We start from the raw sequence: 22,417 nt of genomic DNA, 5'->3' as shown, positions 1-22,417 counted from the left end.
AATTTACTACTGAAAATGGTTGATTTGAAAGAATAACAGGATTTTGATTTACAGGAAAATTTACAAGAAACATTAAAAACTACAGAAGGAGCTTGTTGCAAATGGGCAGGCGACAACTTCTCATCTGCTGACTTACGGACGTAGGGTACTTTCTCGCCTTGTACAAAGAAATGCGTCTCATCCGAAAAAATCACATTTTTCCACATTTCAATAGTCCAGTCTTTATGATTTTTTGCCCATTGGAGTCTTTTTGACATCATGGCTTTGGTCAATAACTGTTTCTTTTTAGGTTTGATAGCAACCCTCCCAGCTGCGAGCAATCTCCTACGAACTGTCATGTCAGAAACATTGGTCCCACTAGCTCTTAAATCCCTATTAAGATCAACAACGGTCATTCTCGGATTTATTTTACTTTTTCTTACCAGTAATCTGTCTTGTGTTGGCGTAGTTTTCTTTTTTCGGCCACATTTTCCTTTCCTTTTTGGTGAGAAGGAACCTGTATCACGGAAACGTTTGATAATGTCATTCACTGTACCTAACCCTACACTAAACTCACTAGCAATCTGTCTTTGAGTCATTTGTGTGTGTTGAGACAATGCAACAATTTTTGAGCGTTTCCGTGGAGTAATATCCATTGTTGTAGACTGTACGTCTTTGTGACTTGATACACTAAATATGGTAATACACAGAAACTAATATAAATCCACTTATATAACCAGATAAAAACACTTAAATCAGTATGTGTACATATCAGCAACATAACCTCAATTACCAAACATGAACTTATTGCATTCTGGGTAAGCAGGCTGCCATTGAGGGGAAAATTCCCAACAATAGACCAAAATTTCCCTTTGTTCGGATTAATTTGTTCGCCACTGTATTATAACACATTAATAACACTTCATTCCAAAATCTCACAAACCTGGAATATTTTCAACGGAATAATTAGTTCCTACAATACATCGTGTGGCACATTATCTAAGCCTCTTGGGTATATTGAAACTACTTGTGGAAAAACGTGACTCTTTTATTACAAAACTAAGGACTAGTGTACACAAGATTATTCGTCAGTTGATTATGGTCGTAAGTCTTGAAATTGATCAAGAAATCACGACTTTTATATGTAATGAGACAGCGAACTCCGGCGATCATTTTTGTTTAAGTAAAATAAGTACACACAAACACACAATGTTGCGTGTAAACGGAAAATTAAATCTGCTGGTACAATAGGGTAAGATTGTTAAGTATGTTTTATAAATCATACAGTGTGATACGAAATTATAAGTTTATAGATAATACATAAAGAAATATCAAGAACAATTCATCCAACACAGGTTTGAAGAAGAGCTTATGGAACTTTCTAACAACTCTTGTCTAGAAACTTGGTTAAAATATTTAATCATATGGTTGTGCTATCATAAAACAATGTTTACGCTGAACAGTTGATTATACTTAACGGGATGTTTCAATTAATATTCTAAAATTTTACAGACCAAGAAGGGATTTTTCGCTACTTTAGAATCTAGTGCGGCGTAGCCTGGAGGGGCTTTCTAAGTAAAAAATGCCTATATTTATACCAGGCACCCTAAGAATGTCCATGTACAATTTCAGTACAATCGGTTGAGTAGTAGAGGTTGAAAGCAAAACAAACAAATACACTTTTGCACTTTTTATAAACACTATATTTTATTACTGCAATGCACTTATTATTAAAATATGACTGAATATACAGTAAATCATTATAGTAAATGTGGGCACGTCTACTTTACATGATTTCACGAGTTAAGTCAAGCGTGGAATATTTCTTCCTACATCTTCTCGGACTCAACAAGTTCACCGATTTTAAATGTCTGCATGAGTTCGGCGGCGTCAGAGGAGTGGCCAACAGCAAGAAACACTCCAGTTGCATCTAAATTCTTGTATTTGACCAAGATATGGCTTCCCCCAGGATGTTCTCTCAGGTACGAATAGACATTGTAGACACTATTTTGGACGACTAGCAAATTGTTGTTGCTCTTCATATTCTCCTCCTGTATTTGTGAGAAAGTATACTGTTTTGTATTTTCCATCGAGAGCATTACACTTTAAATAAAAACGAAAAATTTACATTTTACAACCACCAAAGTATGCTTTTGATTTGATTAGAATGTTGTGTTGCTATTGACATTAAAATAAAACCGCAATCAGCTGACGTAGAAATACTGAAGAACAAAGTTTACCTAAAGCCTTGAAATGCTCCGAAGAATTAATTTTTGTTGCTTGTATTATCTTGTATATAAATTTTGTATTTTTCATATAACACAAATGTAATCTCAATTTAAAAGAGAATCCCAAGTAATGCAGTTAAAACAGTTTGATTTAAAAGGGGTAGATTGTAGACTCTTGGAGCAATTGGAAAATTCTTTAAATATTACTAAATGTTAATAAAAACACTACTTTTTTCTAAATTGTTTATTTTTTGGACGAGGCCTTTCGAAACCAAAGGTTTCATCTTCAGGCAACTCCACAAATAAATATTTACACATTGTTTGTTACAATTAATATTAAAATAACATAGGCTATGGTGTAAAAATTTAAATACAAAAATTTTGGAAATATTTCAGCCAGTATGAAAAATTAGATTTGACTAGAGTTTAATTTTTGAATAAATTGAGAAGAAAGAAGATTGGAATTTTCAATAGGGCCCTCTTCATTGTTCATGAGTTTTTCTTTATTTCTGTTTATGTATAGTGTTTCCCAAGCATTCAAGTTCATTGGTTTTGTTATTTCTTTTATTAATTTTAGATTTTTAATCGATGTTCTGTGTCCTGATTCAATGCAATGCTTGGCTACAGCAGATTTGTCAACTCTTCCATACTTTGTGTGTGATAAATGCTCTTTTAAATCGTGTTTTTATTGCTCTTTTTGTTTGTCCAATATAAATTTTGTCACAGTCATCGCATCCAATTTCATAAATTCCTGATTTACTATCATTTAAAATTTTGTCCTTAGGGTTTCCTAAAATTTGGGATAATTTGTTGCATGTTCTGTGAGTGACAGTTTTATTTGTATGCTTTTTTAAAGTTTTGCATATTTGGTTTGAAAAAGTGCTGTATGTTGTGCAAATAAATTCATGTTTTGTGTCTTGAGGTGGTCTTAATGTTGTCTTATCTTTTCTACTTTTTCTTTTTAAAGCTTTTTTTAGTATATTGTCAATGAGTTGTGTAGTGTAACCATTGAACATAGCAATAGATTTGATGTAATTTAGTTCTTTCTTGTAGTTTTCTGTTGAAAGTGGTGTATTTAACAGTCTATAAATCATTGAATTAAATGTTGCTCTTTTTTGTGCCGATGGATGGTTAGATTCATTGATGATGAACCTATCTGTATGAGTTGGTTTTCTGTAGATATCAAATTCAAATTTTGTTTCATTTCTAATAACTAATACGTCTAAAAATGGGATACTATTGTTTTGTTCAATTTCATATGTAAATTTAATAGTAGGGTAAAACGAATTTAGAGTTGTGATAAAATCTTGTATGTTTTCATTTTTATTGAATATTGCAAAAATATCATCGACCATTTTCTTGGAAAATATGTCATTTTAGATTTGGCTGTAGTTTCAAAATAGCTCTTAAAAATATTGGCAATAAAACATGAGAGAGGATTTCCCATAGCCGTTCCATCAATTTGGGTGTAGTAAGAATCTTTATATTGGAATGTGCTCTGATTCATACATAAATTTATCATACGGGAATATTCATCAATTATTTCCTTTTGTAAATTTTGAGAAGTTAACCAATCTGTAATTATTTTAATTGTATCCTTAATTGGAACATTAGGATAAAGCGATGTTACATCAAAAGAAACGAGATATTCATCTTCATATAGAACAATGTCTTTAATTGATTCTATAAAATTGTATCTGTTCTTGATGGAAAATGAAGGAAAACTTTCTAAAGTTTGAAGATTTTTCGACAACCATTGAGACAGAAAATATGTTGGGGAGTTTATACATGACACTATTGGTCGAATTCCATTCCCAGGTTTGTGTATTTTTGGGAGACAATGTAATTTTGGAATGGTAGGATTAGGAACTATGAGTTTTTTTATATAATTGGTTGTTAATTAAATTTTTACATTTTTTTAAGGTTTCTGATACTGATTTAGTGTACTTTTGGATTGGATTTTTTTGAAGGATATTATATTGTCCAGTGTTTAAAATTTGTTTAACTCTTTTATGATATTCTTCTTTGTTCATAATGACAATAGTATTAATTTTGTCAGCTTTCAAATAAAATACATTCTTCTGTTTAAGACATTTTATTGTTCTATTGTATTTTGTGTTATGTAATTGTTCACTATTGCCATTTGTCATTGTCAAATAACTCGAATTTCTATGCATTATTTCACGATATTTGGTTGAAAGTCTCTAAAGTTTTTTCTAGCATTCACTATTGTAGGCGAGGGGAAAGGAATCCTAAAGCCAGAGGTAGTAGCTTTCTTAAGAGGGCATTTATTACGTAATATGACGGAGTCGTACTGTAGGTGTGAAAGTAAAGTAAGAAAATTTGAAAACCTATATGTCACTGCTATAAAACAACACGTAAAAAAATCATAGATTTCAATACATTTGTTCATTCTAATTTTCGTGTGAAAAAGGACAAATACCCAAACTATCTCATAACTATTTACGATGAGGTTACATCCATAAAAGAGTTCATATAATTATAATTGGTTTTGATCTGATGAGTGTCTCGTCGATCACCTTTTTATTAGGCTTGCCAGGGCGCTCTATTGTCTTCGGCATTTTCCAAAGTTTAAAAACAAAGAAACGTTACGAATTGCATATTTAAAACAGACATAGTATCCTGTTCTCAGTCATGGAGTCACGTTATTGTGACCGATCATCCTTGGCAAGAGCTCAAAATATGTGCTTAAAAATGAGGTTTGGATTATTTCCGTCCTCTGATGAAACAAAGTAGCAGAGATTATTTCAGATGTGAGAAGATGTTGACTTTTTTATTATTTGTGAAACTGTTCCTTTATGTTTTTATGAATGAAAACATTTTTTTGAATTTTTCCACCAGTATAATACAAGAAATAAAACAATTGCATAATTAATTCATAAACATTTATTAAAGCTATCTTAAGCTGTCTTAAAACAGACTAAATCATTACTATATTTGATAATATTAAAAGATATTTAATTCCTTACCTGAATATATAAAGAACTTTATTTTTAAATTTACGAGTTTCTTTTAAAAAATGGGAAATTTTAAAATCTTTAAGAATTTTTAAATGTTTGTTCAAAATTCCTTATAATTTTAATAGTACGTTAATGAATTTTAAGAAATATTATTCTTATACATCATGTCCATGTTCTAAACATTTTAATATGTTAATGACATATAAAGTATTGTAATCTGTACGTCTGATCCGGCAGCCAGCCAACTTGCTGCACTCGTTTGTACCCTCAGTTTTTTGTTTTAGAAATTATGAATGTTTGTAAACCTGATACAGTGCTGTGTACATTGCTGATTTGCAATCTTTTATTGTCTATTTTATTTTCCTGATCCACTCTAGGAATTAAGTCAAGTCTTACATAACTATTCAATTCTGTATCCCTCATTAGCATAAAACGGACTCGTTGTGTCACGAGTGTATTTTCTAACCAGTGGTTGGAAAATAAGGATTCTAAAAAATTACACATTTTGATAATATATATAATATTTTAAATATATTTATTCATGTCAATATCCTCAGTTACAGGTAGAATATAAAATGTAGTCAGAGTCTGGATTGATTATATAGGTTTAAAGGACGCAAGAGTAAACATATTGTAATAAAAAGTAGATTAGTTTCAAATTGATTGTTATGCAATTATAAATAAATTATTCAAAACGAAATCTCAGGAAGTATTGTTTAGGGACAAGTCTTTTATATGACACCGTTCAAGATCGATGAAAAATAAATTTAATTTCAGTCCAATTATCGCTAGTTAAGATTTTACAGAATACAGCAGTGTAGTAAAATGAGAGACTAATACATAATTTGGTAAGCCTAATTTACATTATTTGCATGACAAAACATACATACATTTTGTATTCTTAAATATAAATTTTGTTTTAACGATGTAAATTAAATTCAGAAACAAAATTCTGAATTAAATTGATAAAAATCTACAATAATCAGACTAATTTATGGTAATTTATGCCATTCTGAAGAATGATGAGGCACGTGAGAGAATGGAATGTATAATTATTGAAATATTATGCGTTATGATAAAAGTCAAGTACTGGACTAAACAAAACAGTACTTTTTCACCTCCATTTAGTTGTCATTTAGGTAAACATTAAAAACCAGTAAAAATGCACGGAAAATAATTAATAAAAACAGTTGTGTAAAATATCGAATAATCTCAGAAGGTAAACGACATATCAGGTTCGAATTCTGTATAATTCTCTTATCACACCCCCTTTAGTAGTATTAAGGTATTAATAAAAAGAGTGAGTCAATCAAAAATCAAAATTTTAAAACAAGTGCCTGTAACTCATTAAACACTGTTGTTACAAAATTAATATCTATCTTTGAATGCCTTTCTTCCGTAACTCGAACTCAGACAACAGTTTTCTCAACAAGGCTGCTAATGACTGTACTGGACCCTCTTATCCTCGGCCCGTTGTGTTTTCTCTCGGAGACAGAGGAGAGATTGTTCGTTAAAATGGCGCAGCTCCTGAACGAGGTCTGAAAATTTTAAACAACTTGTACCTTATGATATGTTTTATTTTTGTCCCGATAAAGAAAATACATAAATACGTAGGCTTGAAAAGTTTACGTTTATCAAAAGGCACATACTTTCGATGCTTGTAATCTACTTTCGGTATCACTCGGGAGGCTGGAAAACTTTCACATCGGTTTGTCTGTTCCGAATATTTTGTCTAGATAAGAATTAATCTTAGGTAGGTATATTTATAACCAACATGTGCACACCCAGGACCGAAACTGTTTTCATACAACTATTACGGAATAACATTTCAAGTAAGCACTTTCCATCATGTAGAAACTGCCCTGTAGTGTCTTAAATGCACGTGTTTTATCTAACATTTTCATTCACACTGTGTAGAAGGAATCGCACACCAGTAACAGTTCTACACATCCAATGGCGTCTATAATCTGTGAGTTTCTAGAAGCTAAAATCCTCAAGAGACAAGCCCGGAAAATTGTATAGCGAAATACTTAAAGACGTTAGGATCTTTCAATTTTCAGTTTATACAAAACCTATGACTAATACTTAGAAATGTAGGCAAATTTCCAAAGCTACAAAAAATAATTATTTACCATGATATATACTGAAGTATGTAAATAGTTGTGATTAATTCTACCACATCAAACGACTGTCTTCCAAGTGTAAGCAATCTATTAAAATTTTGTAAACCATTAATTAGAATACAAATTTGACGCATATGTGAGATACTTCCAGATCAAACATAATCAGCTATTAGGCAAAACATTGACGAATCTTAATCAACTAAAACTTTTTATAACTGATTGGTAGACATCGATGTTTCGATCAAACCTTTATCAAGTTTCTTTAAAGAGTTGAATGTTACGTCTAAGCAAGAATATATATAAAACATAATTCTTATAATAAATAAAGATAATAAATGCAGACAAAATAAAGACAATGAAAAAAATCCTTGACAAGCATTCTGCAAGAGCTAAAAGCGGCATCAAAAGAATTAGAAATATATTATATTATCTAAAAATGTAATACAGGTATTATCTAAATCTACATTGTATACTGCAATAAAGTAACAAAGAAAGTAAAATTCTTTATTGAACATTTGTTTACGCCAACATTAATTTACGCAGATTAATTTACGTATAGTCCTTTTTGTCTAAAATAGTCTAACTCTTATATGTGGAATGATGGTACCATATGGTGTTATAGAGGAAAGTGCAGTATTTTAATAATTATTAAAAACTGACGAGTAGTAGCCTACCGTTGTAATATTCCTAGATTTGGTGAGGTGACTTATAACAACACAACAACAACAGTAATAATAATAATAATAATAATAATAATAATAATAATAGTAAATGTAAATGCTTTGAAAAGCGTGAAAAGTAATTGAAGCCATTTAAGCTAAGAACCCCAGATACACAATACTACACAGCAGGCACACACACAGACATGTACAAGTGTGAGTCTACTCAAGCCACGGACAGTGGTGACTCGAGGATCATTCATAATGATTATTTAGCTCATGAGTTGTAATGGGAGGGGGGCGTATGTCAATGAAGGGCTAACAGGGGGGGAGGGGAGGGGAGGGAACGGACGTCTCTCATCTCGCGCCAGTAGCGCCGCGACGGACGTACAGTGAGCGTCGTGGTGCCGTATATTGTGTCGCCGGCTGGTCCCAGGTACGTACTGTATGTACTCAATACGTTACCAGAACAATATGCGAATTAAAACCAACTTTTGTCTATATGATAATAACAATTATGTGTTCTTGATAAAATACATTTTTGACGATTCACTAATAATTTTAATTTCTAGTGAAAACATCAAAGGTGAAAATTGATTCGAGTAGGATCAAGCTAATATATTTTCTTGGTTCAAACGATCAGTTCTTGAGGATTTCCTATGGAAGTTAATAAACATATTATAATTGCTATGTCCTGATGAAAGTGTTGTAATTTATACTGATAGACTAAGAGGTTAATTCAAAGTAAAACATGTGTAGAGTAATGTAAACCAGCAAAAATATATTCGGAAAGGAAGCCTTGTATTGTTTTGCATTTTATTTATATTATGTTTATTAATCAAAGAATACACAGTAAATTCAGAAAGAAAAAGTCATTAAACAAAAAGTCAGTGATAAAGCAATTTTAAATTATTTTGACAACACTTGTACAATATTTAATCTAAATGTACTATATTGGTTTAAAATATTACATCCGGAGTGTCATCACAACAAACCCTATGACCAATTCTATAGCAGTATTTAATTTACTATCATCGCTTGATGTTATCATATCATTTTATATCTCTTAAAGCTTACAAAATAGCAAACGTGGCACTGTGATGCTTCTTACAATTCCAATTTACTTAGAAAAGTAGCATAGAGTTTATACCTTTTCATTTTCTTACAATCAATAACGGAGAATAAATATGGCTCTGTATGTATTGGCATGTGAAGTAAAGCTAAATCTGAAATAACTTTCCTAATGTTCAATTATTTGTAAAACCGTTTGTGTGAAAAACCTAGCTTAGAAGTAGTTACGACATTAATAGAAACTGTTTGAATTGAGATATACATTAATACTAAGGAATATTGTATGTAATAGTTCAGAGAACAACATCATCTGACTGGATAACAGGATTCTGGATATTTGCCTTCGTTATACCTTTTTGTAACATATAACGATGGCAAATGTCAGAAATCCTGTTATCTTGTTAAACCTTCTATCATCAATAACAAACAAAGAATCATCTGACTATTTTGTCATAACTTAGTTTTGTAGTAACGACAGTGCATGAAAGTTTCCAGTAAATGTTTTACAACAAAATTTTCAGTAATATTTTGGTGAGAACCAACGTTACTAGTAGTGTGTCGTAAGGCTGTTCCAAGTAATAAATTTTAATATTAGTAATAATATATCAAATATTTATTAACTTTCGGATAAATAGCCCATGGTGTAAAAGTAGAAGTAAAAAATGATAGATTTATGGTTAGAAAAATTATGTTATTAACCTAAACCGACCGAGCCTAATTGAAATCGTGTCATTTTCTGTCCATCTGTGCGATAGCTATTTTTTAGAAGGGTCACAAAGACTTAGAACTTGGTACATGGGTCTAGAAAGAGTGTTATTGATTTGGGGATCAACATGAGAACTTTTGGTAGACAGGTTTATAGTTACATAGGTTCTTCTCAGTTGAAGCACTTTATCGATACTAGGATCAAAAGTCAAAGTCCGTCCATTACCTTAGGGCAGGACAGTCCGTCCGCCTGTCTGTCCGTATGTGTAATAATCTCTTGCTGTGTTCTGCCGGATCCTTCGGTACTCCAGGTATTGGTTTATTTTGCAATGTGTACTTTTCGCTCAAGTTTGTTTTTATTGGTTAAATATTAAACATCTCACTAATTTACGCTATCGCAACGTACACACGAATGGTTATATCCATTCCTTCACACAGAGGTACTTTAACAGTGAATAGTGTGATATACATAATCTATACTTGCCGGTATATTCACAGACAGATAAATAAACCGACAAAATGTCTACTTCCGGATCTCTACGTCCTATTTTAGTCCTTTTAAATATTAACTTTCTTCAAAGAAAATGTTTTCATGTTTACATTTACTGGATGTTTTGCTTTTCACTACTGTATAGATCATCCAAAATTATGAATGAACGATTATGGAAATTGAAAATTTCAGGATGCAGCCAACGAAACATGATTTTAGATTTTCAAATACACTATTTTGGTTTATAATTGTATTTTAAAAAAATATTTAGTTTTATATCATAAACTGTAATAAACATATTTAGGGAAGTTATAATTCTAAAACTTGTACAGTCTAACGTTAATTTATAGTTCAGGACCATACTAGTGATCTTACACGAGTGCTACAAACGGCAAGAACTCTAAGATAGTGACGTATTCACTGCGAACAACATAGAATTGACCTTGACTGTAAAGGTGATCAGTATCAGTAGATGGCAACGGGACTGGAAGTGTCTTTTCCTCTCTGCCAATATTCTTATTGTACGAGTTTAGCCTATCTGCTGTCTAAAAAGCTATATTCTATATATCTAACTTTTCAATGCAATATATTGAAGTAGCTTACTATACAGTTAGTTAGAAGTAATAATATATATAAAAAACACAATATAACACGTGTGATGTAAAAGATTAAATTCAAATTATTAATATAAACTAAGTATGATTAACCATATTTAAAATTTAATCTAGTTGGTAAACCCTCTAATGAGCTATTTCTACATGATCAATTTAAAGATTTTTTGGTTTAAACAAAATTTCTTTTCAGCTTTTCAAAGAAAAGAGTATTAATAGAATTATATGTTATGCTAGATCATGATGCATGGGCCAAAATAGCATTAGAATGAGAGGTTATTTCGTTACGATTATTATTCGGTTAAAATAGGCATTTACTATTAAATTCATAGTTGAGTACATTATATGATTATTACCAATTCTATAACAGAGCAGACAAAGCTGTATACGGTGCTGTGGATATCTCAACCCTCGTATGTTCACATGGAAGCAACCAGAGCAAACTAACACAAACACCAATAAACACTGACACTGATGGAGGTTACGTCGTGTCCGGGGCTACGAAGCGTAGTAATATCGCTGTGCTCGCTTTGGTGTTTAACGTAGCGAGAGTTAGGCACGATGGCCGGACATGTTCTTTGGTGAGCGAGTTCATTTGCTGACTCACTCGGTAGTTGTTTTGGCCTAAGATTATTCATAGATCTGGTGAAGTGTTGGGCTTATTATATAACAAAGATGCATTTTACTAGATCCAGGTTTGAACGATGCTATATCGTATTTGTGATGTAATGGCGCAGTGTTCGTGAAGCGATTCATGCGATAGTCGCTGAGCAATAAATAGTATAGCAACTGCGACGGGAGCGATTCTGCTTGTTTTTTGGAATTATCAAGATTTAATACGGTTGTAACCATAATAAGCTGTTTTCAAGCTGCTATCTCTAACTCAAATTCAAACTCCAACATCTTAGATAGTTCAGCCATCGGCATTCTTAGGAAGTGCAGAAATTCTTAATCCCTATCCGAGAAGTGCGCATCCTCTGAATTTTCGGCGTCAATGGCCGATTTATTCGACCCTTAGATGTTCCCGAGAAATGGTTACATTTATCGGGTTCACAGTTTCTCTGTTAAGTGCCTACCTAGTACTAATAAAACAAATCTCATCAATTTAGTCTTTTATGAATAGTTAAAAATATTGTAAACTTAACTAGTCATTGAATGCTAGTGAAGAGAAATAAATACACACAGATTGCTTCCATTTAATATGTTATTAATGATTAAACTCTGTTGGTTTATAAGTTTATAAGGATTAAAAACGAATGAAATGGATGAATCAATCAGGGAATTCCTTATTACATGCGTTTAACGGATTGGAACATAATAATTTATGAAACGATAATTATTAGTGAAAATAAATTTCCTGGAGTGATTTCGACAGTTTAAGTAGTAAATTCACAAACTTCCACTAGAGTTGGTATATCGAGCTGTCAAATTTGCATTGTTTACACTTTCAAAAAATCTTGAATAATACAATAATTTGATTATTGCTATGATTAAATCACTGGTTTATCTTAAATTTAAAGATTAATACTTACAATATATTTGAATAAAGGTAGTAAATGTTAAGATCTCACCTAAGTTAAAATTTCTTCACCACGGGTTTTAAATTGAGAAATGGGATGAAATGGGATATCTGTGCTGCATTTGCAGCCTAATAAACGTAAGCCGTTGGTGCTTAAACACTTGATTTAATGGGGATTTACAAAAGACTTGGCACCGTGCCCAGAGTTTAGGACGCCAGCCCCGTTGAATCAAGAAGAAGCAGGAAACACACAGTACAATAGTGGTTAATACACATCAGTGTCTTTGATCCACAGACTTCCATCTTGAGGTCTCCTTTGTGGTTGTTATACAGGGTTAATAAAAAGTCTGGAGACCCCCGACTAATATTGTAACGGCTCACACGAGAAAAACAAAACTCGCCACACATTTATGTTATATTACGAGGTACTTTTTGGGCATAATTACTGCTTCATTCACAAACCCAAAATGGGGGATTTTGGGGGCAGCTCAAAAATTTTAAATGTAAAGCCCCATCAAGTGACCTGTCATTTTCAAGCCCCTGATAAAAGAAAACAAACAACGCAAACTAGAGGTCTCTATCTTAACCCAGTAAAAAATTACTGCCAATTGAAAATTGTATAAGCCAGAATAAACTACTTACAACATAGGAATAACTAACTTTTGGGGCAGCTAAAAACTGTCACTTTTAAGCACTTTTAAGGATCCCTGAGAAATCCCCACTTCTCTTGACAAAGCAGTTGTTGACACATGCGGGTTTTCAACAACAGACATCAACACCTCCAGACAATGGTCTTCAGTTCTTGCTGATCTCGGTCTTCCAGACTTAGGCCGATTCTTCACTGAGCCTATTTTTTTCAAAACGTTTAATTGTTTTTTCAATAGCAGATTTTGATATAGGGTTTCTATCAGGAAATGTTTCATTAAATAAATGTCTCACTTGTTCATATGATCGAATTCTATCACCATATCCACGCATCATTAACAATGTAAAATTAATAATAAAATTAAGAAATAATGTGACTCAAGTCAGTACGGCAAGACACTGATGGTATTGAAAACATGAAACAATGATAAGACTAGTGTAAACAACTGATACTTCGGGACAAAGTTCGTAACTTTGGAATGTAGTCCTCCTGCAGTTAGGAATTCTCAATATTTTTTAAACTTTTGTTATTTCCTAGATTTGATATTTAAACCCATACTTCGTTTTGAGTTTGTTTTGCCTTTTAATACCTAACAAATTAGAGATCAACTGAGTGGTGCTTAAAGTGACAGTTTTTAGCTGCCCCAAAAGTTAGTTATTCCTATGTTGTAAGTAGTTTATTCTGGCTTATACAATTTTCAATTGGCAGTAATTTTTTACTGGGTTAAGATAGAGACCTCTAGTTTGCGTTGTTTGTTTTCTTTTATCAGGGGCTTGAAAATGACAGGTCACTTGATGGGGCTTTACATTAAAAATTTTTGAGCTGCCCCCAAAATCCCCCATTTTGGGTTTGCGAATGAAGCAGTAATTATGCCCAAAAAGTACCTCATAATATAACATAAATGTGTAGCGAGTTTTGTTTTTCTCGTGTGAGCCGTTACAATATTAGTCGGGGGTCTCCAGACATTTTATTAACCCTGTATAACACATCACTGTATGGAATGAAAATATAGTTTTAAGATAGTAACAAAGATAATTAAGTTAGTTTTAGAACGACTTTCATATATAATTTGTAGGGGGAGGAAATAATAATTATGACTTTATATTTGTTAGGCTATTCTAAACAACCAATGGTGTAAATGAGTACTTGATTAAATGAAAATAATGTTAACTTGCAGTAATTAAATGTCACATTAATATACAAAAACTTTATATAAATATTTTTGGTGACGTATATTATTATTAAAGATGTAGGATTTATGAAATCTCACAGTTACCAAATGTTAGTATCAAATCATAAAGAACTCAAATACAGCATAACCAGAACAAATGTATGTAATTATATTTTGTGTTTATTTCATGTATAGGGTGAACTAGACCACCTGGGCCACTGATTGTAGTGGTATAAAAATGAAGTTAGAACCTCAGTTTCAATAGTACTCTCCTATTTTGTGGCCAAAGAATTCAATAGTATTGTTTTCAACCCTCCAAAATTTCTGTAAGGATTATTTTGGGGTGGGGATGAGGAATTCATTTCCGGAAGAATTTCAACGTTTAAAACTTTTTACATTAAAAAAGTGTCAACATTTTTATAACTAAAAAACATTAAATACAACATTATGGTTTGCATTACACCAAATTTATAAGTACTGAAAAAGAAATCTTTTAGTATTTAAACATTAGCTTTACCCCAAGCGGTTTCGCTACTGTAAGAAAAATAATACAATTTCAATTGATTTATCCAATTTGTTTTCAAACAATTAACACTCTATACAAAACGTCCTTATAAACATTGTTGTAGATTCTCAAATTCTTATTTTCTTCTAATACGAAGTCCACTAGCCCAATTTCAATGTATGTCCGTGAGGATGCAAGGCGGTTTGCTTTATCCTCATGTTCTTATATATTTAGCTTCTATGAAATTTTACCGTCAACCTTTATCAGCTGATGTGTGCATTGTTCTTCTGGTAAACAGTAAGAATGATGCGTGGGTTTTAATTGTTATAAAACTTAACCTGTTGTAATAACTTTGAAACAGCCAGTTCAGTAACGAACATGCAGATGATAGCTAGGAAGCATTTATCTTTGACGATTTGCAACGGTTTAATTACTCTGTTTCTTAAACTTACTCACCGTAAATTTACTGTAGATTAAAAAAAATTATATTTATATTAAATTGCTTATACCAGTGTGAGGCGTTTGATATGTTGATGGTTTATCAAAACCTCACTTCAGGAACTGCATTGTACATAGGACGTTTTCTTGAAAGACATCACTACTCACGAAAAGTATTTCAAAGTATAGCTGATCGTATTCGAGAAACTTGAAGTGTGCATTGTGACCACAATAGAGGTAATGTTTCAGCGGCTGAATCTCGGTTGAGTTAAAGGACGGTTTTGAGAATCCTTTTCCAAAACAAGAAGCACCCCTACAAGATATCGCTACATCACGAGCTTAGCGAAGATGAAACGTATCAAGTTTTGTTTATGGGCCCAAAAGAGAATGGATGAAGACTATGACTTCTTTAATGATGTCCTATGATGTGATGAGGCAACATTTACAAGTAACGGTGAGGTGATCACCGTAAACATGCGTTATTGATTCTTCGAGAATCCACATTGAATGCGTAGACAATCAAATGTATCGGATGGTGAATACCTGGTATGGCTTAGTTTTTACATTGCAGTACTTTTTATGATTCAATGGTTATTGAAATTTAACACGGAAATTGGCACTTATACAAATTTAATTAATGTAAATAAAAGTCGTTTGACAGGTATTTGGTCTTCCAATCATATGATAGTTTGGTTATTTAAAAGCATAGGTGTCAGATACGGCTAAGTACTAAATAATTGAATTTTGATGAGTTATTGTACAGGAAAATACATTTATAATTATTGTTTTTACAAGTGTAGAAAATAAATTGAGTTTTCAGAATTTCGTAGTAATTATGACAATGCTTTTAATATGAGATTGTTACGTTTTTTATTTACTAAATTAAAACTTTAAATTAGGTACATAAAAAAAGTTTAGAATCATAAGACAAAATGTTTTGGTTTTTGAATTTAAAACGTGTTGAATTTTAATAATACACATACAACTTTGAACAAATGCTCATTTTATAATATGTATTTCCTTGTGAAAAATTGAATCATATTTAAAATTAAAAAAAAAACTAATGAATTTGGGATAAAAACAAAAACACCAATAATGTTGGTGCCGCTTGTCACTAAAAGAGATGACCTGTCATAATTGGTTGGCACTGACATGGCGACGTTCTCGCCTCTAATGACCGCTTTCCCTCCAATACCGTTTAACCACCAAACCAATGTCTTAAACCAATAAATATCTTCCGGAACTTTGAAACCAGAACAAGAAACATATTTGACACTTTGTTAGCCGTAAGTTGTTGTTCCCGTGTCTTGTTTGCACCCACTTCTAATTTAATGTTGTAAAGGTAGGAAATAAGTTTCAATTGATTAGAAAAATAAAGGAAATATTCAACATATTTACCTAAGAATAAACTTCATACCTTTATGAATGTCTTAATCTACTTTTTCATCTCAAGTTTACTTTTGTAATAAATATTGCAGTAAAGTTGTAACGGTGATCTTTGAAAATTTTTATAACTTCATAATGAAGAGAGTAACCAAATATATTTTAATCAAATGTACACATATTTTAAATGTATATACAAACTTTTTGGCCTAGGCCAAGGATAAACATGAGATCCACTTAACAGATTAGAATTCAACATAATCAAAGTTAATTATATACCGTGTTCAAAAGTGTCATCGTGACCATAACTTAAGAACGGTTAATAAGTTTCTCACCTCGTTTCGCTATATGTAATAGCATACTTCGATATTTTTAGTTACCTGTAACTTCCCAAAATGGGGGCAAATTTGTTTTCTCTATTAAACTCAAATATTTTAATTGAAAACTATAAAAACATTAAAGATCGCAGTGGAAGAAAAAACCAACGAAACTACACAAATAATGTACGTATTACTACTTTGTCCATAATCAGAACTTTCTAAGCACACGTAAAATATTTAATTAAACACATTCTAAGAGATATATCAGTTAAAATATGACCGATGAAAAATAATTTCAATATTTTTCTAAACAAAAATCTCAAAAGGTATTAAGCAATGGTGATTCTGTTAAAGAGTGTCTGTAGTGATAAGTGAACAGCATACGAAAGGAAATCTTATTTTAATCTTCATTTAAGATACCAACCGATGGGTAATCCAATTTATGTTTTAAATCTTTGATTTACTCTCTAAATTCAATTTGGGGAATGAATACATTCATCCCCAGGCGTCTTTTTAAATAAATAACAAGTGTCAGATATCCTTATAATGAAATTTCACGTGGGGGCTAAGGCGGTTAAGAATCAAACAATAAGCTGAAGCAAACTTCCTTGTAATAGATGTCAAGAAGTTAGGGCTAAGAAGCTCTTTCTGTCACAGCATGGAGACCAACGGCTTAAAGGTAACTTCTGAACCACCGTGACCAACGGTCGGGCAGGTGAACTGCTTGTGAGGAGAGGATTGCAAATCTTTATTACACTTCAAAGTAATAACTTATATCTGCCTTTATGTACGGAACTTTTTAATGATGGACTCGGTAAAAAACAAGCAGACTTAGCTACCAAAGATGTTCCACGACACGGGCAGGCTTAGGTACCTGAAGTCCGTGAAACGGTGAGGCTTCGCTACCACAAGTTGTCCCGTGAAACAACAAGGGTTAGCTATTTGAGGTTGTCCCCCAAAATCAAGCAAAAGTGTTTAGTTGGAATTGTCTCAAAAAAGGACAGAGATTTAATTTGTTTCATAATTGGTATTTGTGGTACAAAATATACTCGTTTTTTATCATACTACATTAAAACCAACTGTACTTACATGAAGACATTATGTCTGCAATATTGCTCATATTTGTATAAAATAAAAACTTTTGTTACACTATTGAAGTACACTTTAAAAATCACCTGCTTAATAGCATCACCAAGACACTCCTTCCAGTTAAGTTGAAAGAAGTTATTAAATTTTATGATAACATACATATTAATATTTATGTCTTATGGGATGTATAATAACCAATATCTCAAAAAGCGTCTAGTGTTCAAACACAATGATTATTATCCAAAGTTTAGAAAATATAGAAGCATTCAAGAATATTTCATTTTCTCTCTAGATCCAAAAATAACGGCGCTGTAATTTTTAAAAGCTAAACGGCCGCTTTATTGGAACTAAATAGCGCACAAAGCTGGTTAATGACCGAGATATTTATAAGATCCATATTTGTGTAACTGTCATCTCTATCCGTAACTTTTACAATCATACTCGTGCTTATATGATGGATGACACCTAACAAATAATTAACTCAAAAACCAATTTTAAAACTCAACCCAAAATCTGATATTTTAAAATTTCTATACAAACCTAAGGGAAATACTTGTATATTACAGTGGAAATTCATAAGCCAGAAATGTATACAGACTAATACAGTCCACAGACACCAGTATTGCAACAACGAAGATTTTTCTATTCAGGTTGAAGCTGCAACTGCAGCATATAATAGTAGATGAACAATTGGAGTAGTTGATTTGGTATCGAAGCTGAAGGTTGACACGTTTTGCAGAGGTACGTGTGTGATACACATCTTTGGTGTCTAGCATACATAGGACGCTATTTGAATCACAGTATATTTTCACAAACTATTATAATCAATATGAAAGAATAACAGAAATTCGGACATTAGCCGTTGTTATATGTTACAAAAATAGACACACTATTTTCCGAAAATAATATATGAACTGTTCTTAAAACGTCAAACTGTGCCAAGTTATTTTGTGTAGTTGTTTTAAATGGCGTAGTCCAGTCCGAACTAGTTCCATGTCGTGTTTTAAGAAACGTTTGAAATGTTTGATAAATCGTATTTATGTAAGCCGAGCTACCAGCCTATGAAAGAATTTTGAAATTAAAATAACATTAAGTTGTACGCTACTGCCTAGTTAAAAAGTTAAGTATGCATGTACATTTATAAAAAAATCAATACCACCAATTTATTTTTAATTGTTAATTTTCGTGCAGGTTTTTTATACCTACAAAAGGAGTCTGATTCCACCTCTTGAATCGTGATGCTTCTGTTTAATATAGTATATATATATATATATATGTATACATATGTATATATATATATATATATATATATATATATATATATATATGTACTTGTGTGCTTGTGTATGTCACTGAACTCCTAAACGGCTGGACCGATTTTTATGACATGTGTTGTGCGTCTTCAGGTGGATTCGAGAATGGTTTAGATTTAAAATTCGGTCCAATTTAAATTGTTAATTTAAACAATTTTTGTTTCTAAACTGTTGTTGATTTTGGAGTGTTTTATACTGGATCCGGCAGACTGCGCTACGACACATAATACTAAGTGAACTGATTCTTTAAAGCTGTTAACACTTTCAAGTGAAGTTCATTAAAGAGCCAGAACAATTTGTTTACATTACAATTTTAGAAAATATTTTATTATTATAAACTGCTTGGTCAGTAGTGTAATGCAGATTGCAAAGACGAAGTTATGATCTAATTTTAAATTTTTATTGCGCCAATGATCAATAAACCATCTAATGCCACAGAAATGCTATTTATAAGCTGTTATAAAAAATATCTTACTGTTCGAAGCTGTGAATGTTTGCACATAATGTAATCGAATCTGGTTAGCTCCTTTGACATTATGAATTGCATTTTATCCGTAGTTGAAGAAAAGCAAATGGGGATAACACACTCTTGCCCTTATTTACACTAGAAGCATATACCTTTATACATATTTATTAATCGGTGAAAATAACAAAATCACTTAAGTACCAAAAATTAATCCAAGTTGGATTCCGAAACCAACATATGAGACCATTTTTTTGGTTAGTGCAACAGCGTAATTAAATTTTGGAACCGTAAGTAGATTAAACCGGGAGTGGATTTAAACGACTGGAACCGACTCATATTTGACCGCAGCAAATGTTTAGTTGTACGATACACTTTCGTCATTTAGACAAAGAGGCAAACTGTTATTGTTATTGAAATCGTCGGAGAACTTCAATAAATTATTATGGCATGTTGGAGGGAAATACGAATCTTATAAAAACTGTTTCGCTTTACGACTTCAGTATCCAAAACACTGTTCTATAAACTTAAATATAAAATGGATCAAGAGATTGGAATAGCTTTGAGTGACTATCGATTATCTCAGGACTGTTTATTATGTCATAGAAAAAGAATACATGAATATATTTTACGGATTTTCAACAGGAAGTTGCGTGCAAAGCCGCGGGTAACTGTTAGTATATATATATATATATATATATATATATATATATATATATATATATATATATATATATATATGTACAATATATGACAAATTTCAGAAATACTGTTATCCTTTAAAATCATTCATAATTCAGGATTTTTATAAGGTAGCAGAATGTAGACGGCTTTTATAAAGTTTTGTATTTATTCCCCAATTATCTGTTTTTAAATTAATTATCAACGGACAGGAAATAATTTAGAGAGTGATTTCGAAATTGCATTTATGTTACTAAGCGTAACTTATATTCTAATAACTATTACTTATTACGAGATCCTGCTCCCTCGACCTTGGATGTGATGCACGGTTTCCATAATTAATTAGCTGGAACACTTTTAGTTGAGTTGTGCCAAGTTATTTTATGTAATTGTTTTAAATGCTGTAGTCCAGTTACCGAACTTCTTCCATGTCCTATTTTAAGAAATGTTTGCAATAATCGTCTTTCTGTAATATGAGCTGCCAGGCCTATGAATGAATTTTGAATATGTCTTATCATTCTGTTTAAGATAGAAATCCACCTGCACATAATTTGTTAACTTTTTAAAAGTACAACAGTTTTCTCGACATTTTATTCAATTATTATACTTTTACAGACTATTTTTGATTAAGTACAAATTACTAAATTATTAGTCTTCAGCAAAACTTGATCAAACTACATAATCGGTTGGCAAGGACAGTCAGACGTCATCATGTTTTGAAGGGATCTGATCAATGTTTGATGAGACCCGATGGGAGATTATCAAGTGGGCAGGTAATATTTGGAGTAATAAAAGTGAATTTCGTCAGCAATATAATATTTGGAGTAATAACATTGTCAGCAATATATAGGCAAACTCAATCACCTTTGTTAACAATTCATGTGGAAATACAAACCTCCTTTGTTTGCTATCGGTGATTGGCAATTTCATTAAAAATTATTGTAGGTCTAAGACCTATTTCCTCACATACCGACAGTAATATGTCTGTTGTTTTGATATTTACCATAATATGTAAAGTGGCATTATATTGTATATGAATCTTCCAATTTAACACAAAGATAATTTTGTTTCCAATACTTTTTTAAGGTGTTGTGAAAATCAATTGATTTGTAATGGAATAATTTACCAACGAGATATTTTATAATCTCACAATCAACATGGTGTCTTGAATACCGCACGGATCTGTAGCTTTTAGAATTTTGAATTTAAACTTCATTATATATATGTTATATATAAGTTTATTTATATTTACATAAGTTATGTGACTATGTAAATGAATATTGAGAATTTTAACAAAAAAAGTTTAAATTCAAAATTATAAATATAATATGACTGTAAAAGTCTTGATACATTAACACTACACATTTGAGCTAAAATAAACATTTTGTTGATTTATTTATATATATATATATATATATATATATATATATATATATATATATATATACACTAGCGGGCCCGGCGCGCTTTGCTGCGCATTTCAATAATTTTTTGCAAAAGTTGCCCGCGGCTTCGCACGCAATTTCCCGTTGAAAACAGTACACTATATTCACTTATTCTTTTTCTATCACATTCTAAACATTGCTGAGATAATTGATAGTCGTTCCATCGTGAGCCTCTTGGGCGTATTATGAAGGTATGTACCATATTCCTGCCTCTATCTAGCTGTTACCCACGGCTTCGCACGCAAATCTTAAGAACCGAAGTCCTTATATTACTTAGTAAATTTTTTTTTTACTATAATAAATTTTAGATTAAATTAGTTATATCTCCGATGCCACGATTGAGCTTGCTTTGTTGTCTCGATCGAGAGAATATGTACACACGGAGTTTTGAGAACCATACTTCTGTCAAAAAAAACAACTAAGGTTGATTTTATAACATTCTTTATATTTGTAGCCAACGTAAGATAGTAATTATGATATCTGCATTGCTCTTCTGATCAAGCATGAGCATGGTTTATATTAAATAAATATTGCAGTTAAAGGTGAATTTTTACGTCAAATTTGAATTGTATTATCTGGATAGTAAAGTCTATGTTT

General features: G+C 31.7%; 2 protein-coding genes across 2 annotated transcripts in view; one reads left to right on the top strand and one right to left on the bottom strand.

Moving 5' to 3' along the window:
* Positions 1-1,664: 1,664 nt before the first annotated feature.
* LOC124355626 (cytochrome b5-like) lies at positions 1,665-2,166 on the bottom strand. Its single transcript, XM_046806791.1, has one exon. The coding sequence runs from the start codon at positions 2,076-2,078 to the stop codon at positions 1,809-1,811; it is 270 nt and encodes an 89-aa protein (XP_046662747.1). The 5' UTR covers positions 2,079-2,166; the 3' UTR covers positions 1,665-1,808.
* A 6,186-nt stretch (positions 2,167-8,352) lies between these two features.
* The window catches only part of LOC124374413 (lutropin-choriogonadotropic hormone receptor-like), a 123,890-nt gene continuing 109,825 nt past the window's right edge, over positions 8,353-22,417 (top strand). Inside the window, exon 1 of the mRNA XM_046832631.1 lies at positions 8,353-8,406. The gene's annotated coding sequence lies outside the window, so the exon portion shown is untranslated. The remainder of the gene's footprint in view (positions 8,407-22,417) is intronic.

Source organism: Homalodisca vitripennis, chromosome 1 (assembly GCF_021130785.1).
Source record: "Homalodisca vitripennis isolate AUS2020 chromosome 1, UT_GWSS_2.1, whole genome shotgun sequence".
Classification (NCBI taxonomy): Eukaryota; Metazoa; Arthropoda; class Insecta; order Hemiptera; family Cicadellidae; genus Homalodisca; species Homalodisca vitripennis.
Note: the sequence above shows the minus strand (reverse complement) of the source record. Positions and strands in the feature narration are given on the sequence as shown.

Excerpts from the sequence above, each read along its gene's own strand:
- LOC124355626 (XM_046806791.1), bottom strand. The coding sequence starts at position 2,078 with ATGCTCTCGATGGAAAATACAAAACAGTATACTTTCTCACAAATACAG.